At 33.9% G+C, this 17058-nt stretch overlaps 1 protein-coding gene across 3 annotated transcripts in view; it reads right to left on the bottom strand.

Annotated features, from left to right (window-relative positions):
• Positions 1-17058, bottom strand: part of CSMD3 (CUB and Sushi multiple domains 3) — a 1202189-nt gene that overhangs the window by 917959 nt on the left and 267172 nt on the right. For all 3 annotated transcript variants that reach the window (XM_045896021.3, XM_045896023.3, XM_045896024.3), the window contains exon 4: positions 440-634. In XM_045896021.3, the coding sequence (XP_045751977.1) occupies positions 440-634 (195 nt within the window). The remainder of the gene's footprint in view (positions 1-439; positions 635-17058) is intronic.

Raw genomic sequence — 17058 nt, 5'->3', positions numbered from 1 at the left:
TTCCACCAGATATCTTTAAAAGATTCAGATTCAGTCAATACTTCAAAATGTAAATGAAATTATGACTTTGACAGACTAATTAAATTTCTAATCATAAATTTCATGTTTTTCTAATATAAATACAAAGACACATTTATGTACAATGCATAAATATGTATATAGAGTTACATTGTACTGTTTCATTTCGCAAGTAATGTTGTCTTGTTTGACAAGCATTTTTTCTAAACTTGTCAGGTAGTATATGTATACAGTCATGTAGTATACATATACACAAAAATATATATTTCTTTTAATCTTCAAATCTTATAAAAGGAATAAGCATAAAATGCCAAACATATTTTGCAAATATACTGTTAGATTACAACTCTTACTTTTAAAATGTTTTCATCGTGTCAAACAAATATTCAATCAGCATAAACATAAATATTTTTTTCTTTACCTCTGCAGATGGGAACAGGAAAATCCCATGAGGCTGTATTCACTGAATTGGCTATACAGGTGAGTTGAGGATGGCCATCAAGAATATACCCAGTTACACAGCTGTAGCGGATCTTGTCCCCAACGTCAAACCGTGTACCATATAATACACCTTTGGGTGGAACTCCTGGGTTTCCACAAGAGCTACTCTGCAATTCTATAAAAGGGGGAGAAAAGGAGAATTTACAGTTATTTTAATACATATTTTAATGTTCTAGATTTTAAAAAGTATATGTAGATACAGATGTCTCTTTTCCTTTCAAAAAGTGTCACAATAAAAGTAAACGTCTTCCTTCTCAAAACATGTAACACAGAAGTATGGGAAAGGAACTAAATTTTACCAAAAAGGTATTAGGTTTCATTCTTTGTATTAGAAAAATTTAAATATTTTATATTATTTAATCTTTCTAGCAATTTTAAAAATCAACATTACTCCTATTTTACAGACATAAAGCTAAGAGTAATACCATTTACATGACTTCTTCAAAGTTACATTCTACTAACACAGTAATAAGCAAATCAAGTTTCATTAATATGCCATTACTTTGATCCATCTGCTTAACTCTAAACCAGAAGCATTTCTCTGACAACATATGTATACATTTTGGGTGGAAATTTTTTTCCCACTTAAATAAGAAAAATATAGTGCAGTAATGAAATGGAAATATTTTTGAAGTTGGAGAGATTGGGCTAGAATTCCCAATTTATTTAACCTGAAAATATAATGATAAGAAGTGCATACAGTTGTGAAGTTTTAAATAGATTGATATGTTAGGATATTGTACATATTGCCTTATTTTATTAGATAATACTAAAAGTATACAAGTATACAAATGTAAGAGATTTTTTTAAAAATAATATTCATTTCAGAGAAAAATCCAATTTCACTGTAAATGAAAAGAAATGGAAAGAAAATCTATAGAAATAGCAAAACTTACAGAACTTAATGAGGTTAAGAAAGAATTATTTTTCCCAATATTATTTTCTAAATTTTCTGTCATCTTTATATCACTTCGTACTGTAAATAATTGTCAATACAAATACAAACTAATGAATTACTGAGCTAAAAGGTATTCAAGTTTGAGTGGGCAACAGTTTAGTTAATGGTATTATACAAATGTTAATTTCCTACTTTTGACAATTATGCTATGGTTACATAAGTAGCTAGTATTATGGAAAGCTGGATGAGTATAGGGGAACTCTACTATTTTCACAACGGAACTGAAAGTCTGAAATTAATGCAAAATAAAAAGCTAAAAAACCACTGCAACACAAAAATGAAGTATGTTTCCATTTTGCCTTGATATTCATCCCATTTATGTAGTAAGATCCATGCAATGTTATTTAATATTAAGCCAAATACCTATAAGCCACTATAATGTGGAAAATTTCAATGACAGTAAGTATCAATATAGAGAGGTAATTTCACAAAAACAATGGCCATTTATAAATAAGAAGTGTATACGGAGCTGAAATTTTGTATTTTTACCCATAATAGGTTTATAGTACTTTGGGGAGTGTTTCCTAAGTGAACATGATTTTTTCTGTATAAACGTTTCAAAGATAGTGAAGGAAAAAAAAGTGATAAATTTCAAATGAAGTCAGTTTAATCAGTGAAAAATATATTGAGGATATATAGAACTTGAGTTACATATATGAGAAATAAAGCATTTACTTTTAGTTTAGGACAATTACTTTAGAGTATGAAACCTAAAGCAGTAAAAAAGAAAAAAACTTGACTAATATTAACTATGTATCAATGGTTTCTATAAATAACAGGCAATTTCCTTAAGCTTCCTCTGCATTTAAAGATACAGCATAAACTAATATCTGTAAAATACTGTAAATATCAGTAGACAAGGTTAATGATCTCTAATATTTCACTTCTCCAAGGCATATAAGTTCATTTTCAGCAAAATTTAAGACATATTTATTATCCGTGAATTTTGAGTAATTCTTTAAAAGTACTTTTGAAGTGTACAGTTTATTTTGAATTTTTTTTCTTTTGGGAAATTCATTTCATTGAAAGATGAGATGTTTGCTGCAAGAGATGGTGAGGTTAGTAAGTTTTGATAAAATGAATTAGCACTCAATCTCTTGAATATAGTAATAACAAAGGAAATTCTTTTAATGAAACTACCACTTGTGGCCTTAGAATCAATCCACTTCTTTCCCTCTCACCTCCTAAAAAGTAATTAAGGTCAAGACTTCAATTACCATAAAGTTATATATCTAGGAGAAAAAGCAGTTTTCAAATCATTTCACAGGAAGCAGTTAGGTGGAGGAATGAAGGGAAAGAGAGAAGAAAACTCTAAATAGTTCTTATACTCAGATTTAACTTTGATTTAAATGAATAAACATTACGCAGAACAAAGTATCTAAAGCAAAAATGGAAAACATAGGAAGTGAGTCAATGAATGAATAACAACACCTGTTGGAACCTTAATACATTACCTAATCTATTGCCTGCCTTGTGGCTGATTTATTTCTAAGTCAACAGACAGATAAGAAGTCAGGCTGTTTCAAAATAAAACTCAGAAAATTCTAAAACATACCTGGTTCTCACCTTCAGGAAATTCCTACTTTGGATTGCCCTTGTTTTTTGACTTTCATAAATAAGAACTACCCATCATTCTCTATAGACTGAGTAACCCACAAAGACAGTTATAAAGATGTTTCACATTCAGATTTAAGAGATACCAATTCTATAGCCACTGTGCATGGATTCCATTTTTTGTCCTCTCCCAACCCTTTAATTTGGGACTTGTCCCTAAGCTATGTCCATTTTAAGACAAAGAGCCAAAGATGTGTTATTAACTGAAAGAATTATATAACCCACCACCAAAAAATGCTATATTCTGATTCACTTTTTAGTCTTGATTTTTTAAAAAATAGTGCTTCATATTTGAACTTTTAAAATTAATTCATTAATTAATATGACAGTCTAGAACTAGCTAAGTTAGACTAATTTTTAGGCATTGTTTCTACCAGCTACCAAGAGTTTGAATTGCAGGGGAAAATAAAGACACAGTCTACCATGTTCAGTAAAGCAGATTATAAACTAATCATTAATATACATGGTATTTACAAAGTGGTGATTTTGTTTATTATAAAATCATTCTTAAGGAAAATAGATATTTAAGCAATAAAGAATTTTCATGTTAATTCACCAAATGTATCTACAAGATAACAACACCCTGCTTATCACTTCCCTGTGTTCCTGAAGCAAATAATTACATCCAAAAGGCAAAATTACCAGACTCAGTTATCATCTTTCACCAAAAAATGACACTAAAATACATACTGAAAAGTTTCAGTGATTAAAATAAAACAATTATAGAATCTGACATATTCTCATCTGATATTCCATAAGGCAAAGATTAAAAAATGGGATTGGAGTGTTCTGGAGAGAGTACTTTAAAGTTATTGTCATGATACTATTGTTTGAGTACTGGTCAATTTTTTAAAGCAAAAATTGTACTGCAGCCTTATTTGAATTTATTCTTGGGATCTGTGCCATGAGATTGTGTTTGCGGATAAAACAGAAATACTAGGGGCACCTGGGTGGCTCAGTCGTTAAGCGTCTGCCTTCAGCTCAGGTCATGATCCCAGGGTCCTGGGATCGAGCCTTGCATCAGACTCCCTGCTCCGCGGGAAGCCTGCTTCTCCCTTTCCCACTCCCCCTGCCTGTGTGCCTTCTCTCACTGTGTTTCTCTCTGTCAAATAAATAAATAAAATCTTTAAAATTTTTTTTAAAAAAAAAGAAATAATCAAGGGTTCGTCTGGGTGGCTCAGTTGGTTAAGCATCTGCCTTGGCTCAGGTCATGATCCCTGGGTGCTAGATTGAGTCCCCCATCTGGCTCCCAGCTCAGCAGGGAGCCTGCTTCTCCCTCTGCCTCCTCCCCCTCCCCCCATTTGTGCTCTCTCTCTAGCTTGCTCTCTCTCAAATAAATACATAAAATCTTAAAAAAAAAAAAAGAAATATTCAAGTAGTTTGGTGAATTGAAAAAATTACTGAAAAACAAGTCTGAAGATTTTACACTCAAAAAATGTTTCCGAAAATGTCAGAGACCCTTTATATAAGTTTACTGCTCTGTCCAAATGATGGAGTCAAATTAAACTTCATCTGTTTTTTGCTAGAAATATATGTATTTTATGTATTTTATTTATCCTCTCTTCTCAGAGATATTAAAATTATCAGCAAAGAATATGAAGGCATTTTGGCAACATAAACCACGCTAAAGTGTATGGGATTATTGATAAAGCAAAAAATTCCTTGAGGAAGATGCAAGATAAAAAATAATCCAAATGGAGGTAGGAAGTTATTGACACTCTTCTATATTAGTTGAAAGGAAATATAACTATAAATTATTTAGTAACTAATTTATTCATCAGAAGCTCTTGAGGGTTATGGTAACACCACCTCCCTTGCCTTCTGAGTTTACAATTTGAAAAAGTTAATAGCCTTAATTGTTGAGCTCAGCTGTGAGTCATCCTCTTTTCTAGGCACTTAGGCATTCATATTCCCACTTAAATCTCACAAATTACCCAATGCCATATATGACTTTCCCTGTTGTACAGAAGCGAAACGGAGACTCAGATTAAGTAACTTTCCCAAAGTTACCCAACTCATAAATAGATTTGTAGTTCAAGCCTAGATGTCTCTAATGTTAAAAAAAAAAAAAAGCCTTAGATTATTTCACAATTGCATGTTGTTGTCCATGAAAAACAGATATTCATTTCATAAGTGTTTATTAAGCAGCTAATAGGGACAGTACTCTGAGGATATAGCTTTGCAAATGACAAACATGGTCCTGCCCTCATGGAATTTATCAACTTGGTATTGACCAAGTCAATAAAAAAGTAATTACATAACATTAATTAGAATATGACAAGCAGGATTAAGGAAGCATACAAGTATAATGAAAGTATGTAATTAAGAAAACTTAGTCTTGATTAAGAGGAGGTCTGAGAAGAATTTCCTCCTAAAGTCAGGTTTAATCTGAGATCTGAAATAGGATAAGGAGTGAGCTGGATTAAAAAAAAAAAAGAGTTAAGTAGATTTAAGATTTGGAAATGTGAGAATCAAAATACTGTAATAGTTATTAGATTTGGCAAGGTTTTATGGGTGTGGTAGGGTATAAACTGAATTGGAAAAAGTATTCCAAAAGGGCTGGCCAAAGACAGGTTCATCTAGTGAATACATAACCAATGCATAGGTTCGTGATTAGAAAAAGGAACTATTTCTGTCATTAAATGTTTTTGAAGGAGATACTATAAGCTCTAGAGAAGGGAATGATTCAGAGTGAATAACTGAAATCTATTCTAAATGTACATATGAGCAGAGATTTTCATAAGTATGTATGATTTGTACTTTGTGAGTTTACTAACTGAATAGTAATTCAATCTTGAAGATGATTAATTGGTAAATAGGACCATGAAAGTTAATTTTAAAAAGAGAGGCAAGAATACTATATGCATACTATTTGTATATAATAATATCAACTTTATAAGGTTGTTAATATGACTATATAAAACAATATATGGAAGTCATTTATATGCTGAGCAAGCACACAATACATGGCAGGTATTATTAGCTCAACAAATTGCAGGTTTATTTTTATTATAATCAATTTTGCATTTGAGACATCTAAATTAGGTGTGGTTAGGTTATGATCTACTAGAGGTAGGGCTGTCTTCAATAAATGCTAATTAACTACATTAGATCATTCCTGATGTCTTAAAAATTAGTCAAAAAACAGTAATTTAGTCAAAGGTAAAATTCAATTACTCCTCTCTAGATCATAAATGAATTTCAAGGTGTAATTCAACTCCGGGTAGGATATTTGTACAACCAAATTCACAAAACTTCCTTATGGGTGTCATTGATCCATTAATTCTTTCATCTATTAGTATCATATATGAAGCACAGTGATTATAAAAAGATATCTGATGTCTTGCATCCTAACAAAGTCCAGATAAGTTAAAAAACAAAGTTTCAAATACTTTTGAAAAAAATTTAAATCTTGAAAGAGAGTGTATATCAAGGATTATAAGAGAAGAGAGTTTTTATCATATTTTCCTTGGAGAAATTCAGTAAAAATCTACTATGCAATTTAGAAAAAGAGGAGTGATTTATACTAATAAACACTTTACGATAACTTTGGCTTTTAAAAAATCCCCAATTTGTTAGGAGCACATAGTTAATTGTGAAAGGCAAGATATTTAGCAAAATATCAAGAAGAAAACCTGACCTTGAAAATTGGAATGAAAATCGAATGAAAGGATAACGGATACCGTGACTACAGAATTGCATAATTATTCAGTCAAATAGATGAAGCATGATCCTGCTGAGATCAATTAACAATGCTTTAAAACACTGTAAAATTATATCTACTAAGGGAAGTAAAATCAGGTGGTTTGTACTTCTTACAGAAAATTAATCTCAGGTTTTATTTCCCAGATGATTAAAAATAATTTAGGGGAAAAAATAATTTAGGGGAACATAACATCAAGTTGAACCACCTAGTACCTCTCATCCTGAGACTTCAAAAGCACTTAACCAAATAATATATTTTCCAACTTTTTTAGTGGTACAAAATATGCTTTCATTAAAGATACCAAGCCATTTCATTCACATTGGGTATAAATGGTGTCATTTGAGAATTCACTTAGAGACTGGATGAGCAAACATTTTGTGAATATTTTGAATCAGCTATTGCACCTATCCTGTTCCATGAACTTTTACTTCCATATATATGACTGAATGATTTTTTTTTTTTATTTGCTTCCTCACTAGACTGTGAGCATCTTGAGAATAAGGGCTCTAATTCATCTTTATGTATTAAGAATTTAGCACATTTTGTGGTATGCTGTTGACAAGCAAAAAAGGATTGCTCAGTTAATTGAGTTATTTCCTCTAATAGAAAAACATAAAAGATCACCACACAGAGTTTGTAGGAGTAAATGTCTAGAGACAAAATAGAGTGGAACGAGTAGACTGGAAGAGAGCTAGCTATAGGCGCATCATGAACTAAGCTTGTGTCATAATAAGCACTGGGCCACATTGGCTGCATGTGATTTTATAGATCAAATTATATAATTGTGCCATTTAAATCTGTTTTTTTATGAAAAATTCATTAACTTCTATAAACCAGTTCTTAAGCATGAACATATTTCCTAAGCTGCTGGTCATGCCACAGTCCTCACTGGGATTCTGGAAATGGAGCAAACATTAGGCCACATTTGCCATTGAAAAAGTTATCCTGAAGCTTCAGAGAGGTTCAGATTTGGCAATCAAAAGGACGAATACTCATTATTTTTTATCGTTATTATTTTAACTTAATGAAAAAGATTCAAACTATTGACTGCTGGAGAAGAACTGAGAGGAAACCAACACTGTCTCAGTTCATCTGCCTAAGAAAACAGATTACTACATTGATTTGGCTGGGATGAGGGGAGAACACACACAGATTACAATGCATTTTAAACATCAACAGAAGAAAAATCTATTGTCACTATTTTTTTAAAGTAAATCCTTGGGTGGGCTGATTATACTTCCAAGGGAAGGAAGTGTGAAGCAGTAAAACAGTTAGTGTAAAACCAAACATAATAATTTATGTTGTCTAGGTAACATCATTCTGTTTTGATATTGGTGTATGGGGCCCAAAGGTAACATACGTAAAAGTTTTCAGAGTCAAATCAAGGATAATGGTCAGATACAAGGGAGAAAATCCACTGCACCATATCCAAGACTAGCAGTTGCTGGATATGGACTTTGGATCTGTGAATAAGAGGCAATTAACATCCTTTCAATTTCAAATATCTGTGTTTTTTGTTTTTTGTTTTACAATACAAATTTTACCACCTAAACTGAACTGATGAAAAACAATATTGTATTTTTATTTTGTAAACTAACTACCAATGTATTAAAATAGGTGGGTGGAAACGTCATGATACATATAAAAAAATTATTATTTAAACCCAGCTATAGCCTGTGTAACTACCAGAATTTTAACAAAGCAAAAGAAATAAAAATATAGAATGGAAGCATATTAGCAGCCATCCTCACTTTAAAGTTTCTAAAAATGGAACGACGCTGCATCTAGATGAGTAGCATTTGAGAAATTGATTCAGAATAATAGAAAAATATGAATAGACTCTCCTCTCCTATGACAGAACTGGGACAAGTATCTGTATTAAGACTTTTGGATAATTTAATTCTTTAAAAAAATGTGTTAAGCTGATTATGGATAATTTACTGGATTACATATTCATCCAATATGAGTGAGAGATGCCACTGTGTTTCAGTAATCAATCACCAAATAATTACTGAAGCCTGAAGTGTAAATGTCAAAGGGATATAAAAAAAATAGGACACTGTGCCTGTCTTTTGGAACTTATAAACTTATAACTCAATTGGAAACATAAAACATGTATAGTATGACCTTCTGGCAATTAAATAATAAAATGACTCCGTAGCTGAATTTTTAAAAGTTACCTGTTATATATTTATACAAAAGGAAGAATACTGTATGAAATAAAGGAGAAGGATTTTAGTTGGAAAGGAGTCAAGAGTCAAATAAATCATATGAATAAAGGCAAGAGAGAGATATGTACAAGATATGGTCAAGGGTCATATGCAAAATAAATGGTCTAAGTGGAATGCCATGCATATGAGGAAACACAGAATGAAACTTAAGAAATGAATCTTAGGGTCACACTTTTGAGAGCCTTTATCTGTCTTAGGGTCAATGTTATGCTAATGTAGCCCAAAAGGCCCCATAATGAAATGGCTAAACTAGACAGCAGTTATTCCTCTATGTGACTCTGACTGGTCGAGGCTAGGAAGGATCAGACTCTGCCCTCAGGTCTTCAGGGACTCAAGATTTCTTCCATCTTCCTGCTCAATCATTTGCTTGGGCCTTACATAAACTTGGTAGAATTGGATTTCCAGAAACGTTGAATTCAAACAGAGGACACTGGGAGGAAGAAATTTTCCCTCCCTTTCCTTTACTGACAAAGCCCCTTCTCATTACTACATCCTATTCAAATTCCAAAGTTTCTGGGAAAAGCATAGCCTTTTTTTTTTACCCTCCAGTAAGGTCCCCCAATTCTAGTTTCGCATGGATCAGTACCTGTTAGAGCAGAAAAGGGGTGGTCAAAATAAATGTCCCTGTGTGGATAAGGGAAGAAAAGGAAATATTCCACAGTCAATGGTCATGAAAATAAATGGAACATATTAGACAGGCATTATGAAGATCCTCCCACCCTGGAAGACACTGGTACTGTTCTTCAGATGACATTCCTTTGTCCTGTGTCTTCCGCTGTCCCCTGGCATTTCCTGTTGAATAGTTCTTTATTGTCCACATTCTCTGTGGCAAAATTTGAAGTGGGTATGGGAGAGCAGAGTCTCCTTAGGAGTACATAGGGCTTATATCTTGCATCTGCTAATGCAGGTTTGGTACTTGAAATTGCCTTAAGAACTGATCAATCAAAGGGATTTGAAGATGACTTCTGGGATTTATTGGCTAAAACTCCCTCCAAAAATTTATTAGGAATTGGTTTGTTTCCAGTTATTTTCATGTGCCAGTGACCACTCTCCACCTGCCCGCAACCTGCTTTCCATCTCTCTCATTCTCTTTTTAATTGGGACTACCCTGGAGTAATCTGAAGCAATATTGAGCAGGGATGCAACACGATTTATCTCATCTTGGCCCCGGGGCTGCCCTCCATCCTTTGACTAAGAAACTAAGAGACTCTGATAAGCCTTCTTATCCCCTGCTGTACAGAAGCGATTGGCTTTTCCAACCCAAAAGTCACCAAAATTTTAGACTCTATTTCTTTCCATCTCTCTTTAAAACTGGCCAACATATGCCTCAGCTCTTGTCTGGGTTGTCAAACTTGTCAAAGGCATCCAGAGACAGGCACCGGCCTTAACAACTTTACCTCCATTCTTGTGAACTAGAGCCTCAGTGCTCTGCCTTCCCCATTGTCACAGCAAGCGCCTCCCCACACGTGCCATGCATAGGACAGGCGCCCACTGTGCAGTGCGTCATGCCTGCCCATGCTCTCCTGACCGCAAAGCAGTAACACGTGTCGCAGGCTTTTCTTTTAACACACCACGTCCAGTACAAATATTGCATCAATGCCAGACACAAAAACCATTTTTTAAAGCACAAAGGGAGTTAACATAGTTTCTAGGAACAGGTTGTAGGCTGGACCTCTTGATTCATACAGAATTAACCCAATAAGTGGACTGGTCCCTTGAAGCTACCCGGGAATTAAGTTTACCTGGAGTCACTGCCACCCTGCTATCAACCTCCAAACAGCAGAAACAGACGGGTTTTGCTGTTGTTGTTCTTGTTTTGTTCTGTTTTTTACCCATAGGAGCTGGACAATGCTGGAGAGTGACATAAAATTGCAACATGGGTAACAAAACCCACCGTGAGAATCTGCAGGAAAGCTGCCTACGCCTAAATTCCCGGTTTCACTCTCACACAAACAGTGCATATCCTTGGTGGAACTTAATTCACATTCACTATAAGAAGGTCTCAGAAATGTGTTATTTTTCCCCCTGACATTGTCTTTTTTTTTCTTTCTTTCTTTTTTTTTTTTTAGATTTTATTTATTTATCTAGAGAGAGAGAAAAAGAACGCAAATCAGGGGAGGAGCAGAGGTAGAGGGATAAGCAGACTCTGCAATGAGCTCAGGGCCAGAGGCAGGGCTCGATCTCATGACCCTTAGATCATGACCTGAGCCAAAACCAAGAGTTTGATGCTCAATCAACTGAGCCACGCAGGCACCCCTTTTCCCTGACATGTTCAGTTAGAGAGTGAAGTAGAGATTGACAGAATTTATCTGATCATTCTGCCTCATTTTTAGGTATCTCCCTGTTGGAGAGTTTATAGGTTCATGCTTTCAACATACCTCCATATAATCCTTCCAATTTGGCTTACAGAAGAAAGTCCCATTTCCCACCTGATGGTCAAAATCCTCCACAATCATATCCGTTTACATTTCTCCAAAATCTCCCTATGCTCAACTACTCTATTTCAGTCAAATATTCCCTGCTTCACAGGGAATTCACAAGTATTCTTGCTTCACAGGTTTGTACAACATTTGAAATAGCTCCTACCTCTTCTCTGTCTATACAAATATTTTTATCCTTAGAGACCTAAACCAATTCCTACCTTCTCTATAAAGATCTCCAAACTCTTCAGTCCATGTTGATCACCTTTGCTCTTGAACCAAAAATTTTTATTTTCTATTATATTCATCGATCACTTATTCCAATGTCTTAAGATATCTCATTTTACCTTTTATTGTTTTCCTTTTTAATTCCACAATGTTCTCTATCTTCTAATGTGTAAACATTGTGTAGTCGATTGATTGGTGACCATAATCAAAGTAGATAGTATGTTCATAGAGTGCATCTTTAAAACCGCAAAGTCTTTAATTCGGATATACTGGGCTCTCGATATTTATTTGGTTAAAGAACTAGCTTATTTCCAAAAACTGGAAAGTTAGGAAAATATGATATGTCCAAATTATTTCAAATCCCTGTGGGAATTCAATTCCCTCTGAGAAAAAAATTCTGAGTCCCATATTGAAGAAAATTTTGAGACAATAATCTTTATAGGGACAGGACTGGTGGGGATTGGAAACCAGGGCCTTGAGAGTTTCTTGGACAAGGAATACAAAGAATCCTGACTATTTTATTCTTCCGGAGTAATGCTCAACCTTTCCTCCCTACAGGAACAGCTCTGAAGGTGTGCAGGAAAACTACAAACAGATAAAGGGGCTTGTTCCAGTTAATTTGCATTCTTGTAGTTGACCTTATCATCAGAAAATGAAATATAAGGGGGAAAAATGCTCTAGGAATGAAATCAAAGAAACCCAGCTCTGAATCCTATCTGTACCATTTACTAGTGTGTGGCCAGAGAGACTTTTCCTACTTCAGTTTCTTCTTTTGTACCATAGGCTTTACTGAAATTTATTTGGGCCACTTAAGCAAATTCATAGGAACTCACTATGATTTTAACTATGTTGTGAGTTTCTTGATAGCGCCACATTTTCACATTCATTTAATGGTCACTTGTTTCACACTAAAAGATCTGCACATGAACTCATTCTCCTCAGAAAATATGTATTTATGAGGCTTGAGTTCATTGAATGTGTCTGATTTCATTCTAGTCAAACCACATCCCATTTCACAATGGCAAAGGTTTCCCAACAATGCATTTACATCATTATTCTTCATTTATCTTCACTGAGATCTTAACATTTAGAATGTATTTTACCTTTTTAAGCACTGACATCTACTAATCACGCTAACTAGTTTTGTTACTGGTTATGGCTCATGGTATAGCACAATAGAAATTACTTCACAAGAGCTATGAAAAACTAATTGAAACCAATTATGACAATTATCTCTGTTCAATTGCTTGTGCTAGACTCTTCCCTCATACCATACTGTCAGAATGCAGACAATTTTCCCTGATGTGACCTATCCAATTGCATTTCAGGCTTGATTCAGTGAGCATGCATACTTCTGATTAAAATTAATAGGAGCTATGCATGGTTTGAGTGAGGACTAGAGATATTAGGATTGTAATATGAATATAAGTGAGAATTAAGTATCATTTGGACCTTCTTATTTTAATTAAGTACCCAAACACTCTTAATCAAGCATATAATTAAATTTAAGGGGAAGTGCATTGTGTGCTAATTGCCATTGATTATTAATAATATGCTTATTTATGCATGCAAACTCTAAAATGGCATATATCTCCAAACTCTGAATGACAATAACTGAATTCTGCATAATGAAACTATTAATGGAGTCTTACAAGAAATGTCAGATGAGAAAATATGCAGATCTCAGAACTCATCTTTCCTAACTTTTACTTTTGAAAAATTAAAACACATCACATGAACTCATATGGAAGAACATCTATAAGATGGAATTGCTGCTTTTTTTCCTCACTTCTGTTTTGGGAGACAATGCATGTTTTGGGGATATTTGGTTAAAACATTCATGTGCACTTAAAAAAAAGAAACTAATCTTTATTTTAGCTTTTAAAAATGGCCTTTTAAATTTTGCCATTATATACATTTAGAAATGATTTTTCATTGCATGCTTTAAATTTATTCTTTTCATGTATTCCTTTATTCACTTACTATCTAATGGTGATTTGTTAAGCAGTTTCTGCATGCTGCGCATTGGTCTAGGCACTGCGGATACAACAGTAAGCAATGCATACCCCTTCCCTCATAGAGCTTGTGAGCTAAACTTGTGAGTGGGTGGTAGAGAGGGGACACAGATAATAAATAGTACCTAAAAAATCTAGAGTATTCTTAGACAATAAATGTTAAGGAGAAATATAAAGCAAGGAAGGGGGATGAGAAGAGGAGGTAGAAGTTTTACATGTGTTAGCTAGGAAAGATTTCACTGAGATGGTGACATTTGAGTTAAGATCTGACCAGATGAGGAGCCAGTCTTAAGGATATTTGGGGAGGAAGTACTTCAGGAAAAGAAACTGCAAATACAAAGACCTTGACGCATAGACTTTGTAGGGTGTTCATGGAATACTAAGAGACCAATTTAGTTGGAGTGGATGGACTTAGGTGGAAATTGGGAGGAAATGAGATCAGAGAGTTAAAACAGGGCCAGGCAATATAAGACTTTGAAGCCATTGCAAGTTTATTTTCAACTCATTCATTTGAAATCTGTCTCTTCAAATATAAGTTTATGTAGCTATTTCCTGATATTTGTTTTTCAAAGCATATAAATTATCTCCTCACAATGGAAAAGAGAGATTTACTCTCTTTTAACACCCCAAACTATTCCCCTCCTAACATATACTTTTCATACAATTTTGGTTGAAATATTGTTAAACATTATAACTATGCAAATGCTATTCTTAACATTCTTAACAAAGTTATGCATTATGCTGATTACTTTTATGTCTTGAATAACTTTGTTATCCCTAGAGTTAATAATTTCCCTTCTCTTATTTTTTTATTTATTTCAGGTTGAGTAAAATCTCAACTTAAAACTCTTTGCCTGTTGTCTGAATTTCTTCCCAAACATTCAGATACATCAAGCATTCAAAATCAACTCAATGAAGAAAAGCTTTCAGAACATTCCAATCTCCATCTGGGCAAGTTGATGTCTAGTGTATGTTTCTAGTACCAGGAATTATTTTGGTAATTCCATTCAACTGTCATCTTCATTGGATCCTGTCTTTTCTACATCCCATAATGTTCTCTTTGTTATAATGAAACACCAGTAGCTTCCTAAGAATGTGTGCTTAAGAGACAAATAATGCACACCTATAAATGTCTTCATATTATGCTCAATCTCCATGATAGTTTAGATGGGTATAGAATTCCAGTATGGAAACCATTTACATTAGGGTTTGCAAGCCAAGCAAGACAGTGTTGATGTTTTGAAAACCAATACTATTCTGAATTTTGTCACTTTGATTTTGAGATTGTTTCTCCCTATTTCTCTTGCTAAAAATATGTATATTTGTATATCATGATAGGGTTTATAGTTTTGTGTTATTTGACCAGGAAGACATTTTCATCAATTATTCTGGAAACTTCTTGGGCCCTTTTAATATATGGAAACTCAACTCATGTCCTCTGCTTTAGAAAAAAAAAAATTTTGGATGATTTTTTTTCCCCTTCATTTTATCAGTGATCTCTTTTTTTTTTTTTTTAAAGATTTTATTTATTTATTTGACAGAGAGAGACACAGCGAGAGAGGAAACACAAGCAGGGGGAGTGGGAAAGGGAGAAGCAGGCTCCCCGCAGAGCAGGGAGCCCGATGCGGGACTCGATCCCAGGACTCTGGGATCATGACCTGAGCTGAAGGCAGTCGCTTAACCAACTGAGCCACCCAGGCGCCCCTCAGTGATTTCTTTTAAGAATGACTTATATGAAGGCCCTATTGGACTGCTCCTCTAATTATAATTGCTACTGCTACTACTTTATATCTTCCTTCCTAATTCCTATATTGTTTTCCCCTTCTTTCTCTGAAGTTTTCATCAAATTTGCCTTTAAATCTATTAACTTTTTCATTTTTATTTCCTTTCTTAAAAATTTCTAAGAATATTTCCTTATTCTTTTTCTGTAATATGTTCATGTTTTATATCTTTTAGAAAACACTCAAATTGTTTTTTATGTTTGTTCATTTTTGAAGTTTTCTTTTTGCTTACATAGAGTCTGTTTCTTTTAAACTGTTATGTCCTCTTTGTTTGGGACTTTAGCATCTATGCTAGAGAACTTCTTCAAAAGTTAGAACTGTTTTTGTTTGTCTGCTAATATTTACAACTATTTAAGAGCTGAATAGATGCTTTGAGTACATGTGTGGTACTTGATAGCTGTAGACTACACTATAATTTCCTTGACTGTTTTGCTGAGACATCAACTAAGTCAGTATCTGTAAGTACTTCCTTTTGGGCTGTTTATATCCTGCATAAAAGAATCTTTTGTCATCTTGTAGAATACAGAGCTGGCTGCCAGTTTTCTGTGAGTTAAGTGATGAATAATGTATGTGTGGAGGAGGGGTGTCAAAATTTTGTATAGAAACATTCACTTAATCTACCTAGTTTTTTGTATTGGATCTTTCTTTTCAACTGTATCTAAGACTTACCACCCAGAGTCTGTTTTACCCCTTTTAAGGAATAAACTTTCCACATTCAGTTAGGGTACAGAAATGGAAGTTGCCAAGCTCATGTTTTTGGTCCTGTCACTGCTTCTGAATCGGATTTTCAACTAATCTTGTTTTAAGCATGACTTTCACTGCCTCTTTTCAGGATACCTGGTGCTACCAATTCATGAGAACTTCTGGACATTCTGAGGTATAAATTAGATTGCTTCTTGGCTTTCCCCACTAGTGAATTAGGATTCACCCTTCTGGTGACTTCTGAGTCTGTTACCACCAATTCATCTGATCACTAGCTCCCAAAATATTGTTCGGTTTTAGTCCTCCCCCATTATCTATATTCTTGTAACTTTCTGGCATTTAAAAGTCTTTTATTTTAAATGTGTGTGAGGATAAAGTAACATTCAATGTGTTAATCTTTTAAAACTCCATACCTAGACCTAAAATATCAATTGAAAAATGAGAAACTTATAAAGTGGATATCACTTACTAAACATATGGGACACCAGGTTATAGATAGATAAAAGCCCTGTATAATCCTAAATCTAAGGTTTTGGGTGATATATTTTTAAATATGTAATTGTATTTATAAATAAGGATAAACATATTTATAAATAAATACGTACTGTTCTAGAGGATCTAGAGTCATTCAATTAGCAAATATGTTGGATCTACCTGCATTTAAATCTCACTAATTTAAATTAAGTGGAATGTACACAGTGTTTCACATTCTGAATCTGGAGAAACATAAACAACATTAAAATTGTAGGATAGGATGCCTGTTAATTTCTATAAATTGAAGAAAAACGGAATTTCATTGGACCAAGAACCCCCTGTCTTTGAAAACAAGCTACCCACAATAATACATTACTTTAAACTTGGTTGTAACTATACAGGAGAGAGCA

Source organism: Mirounga angustirostris, unplaced genomic scaffold (assembly GCF_029215605.1).
Source record: "Mirounga angustirostris isolate CCGP_5_RB_7025 unplaced genomic scaffold, mMirAng1.0.hap1 SCAF_4, whole genome shotgun sequence".
In the NCBI taxonomy this organism is placed as follows: Eukaryota; Metazoa; Chordata; class Mammalia; order Carnivora; family Phocidae; genus Mirounga; species Mirounga angustirostris.
The sequence above is the reverse complement of the archived record's forward strand: the minus strand, read 5'-3'. Positions and strand labels throughout refer to the sequence as shown.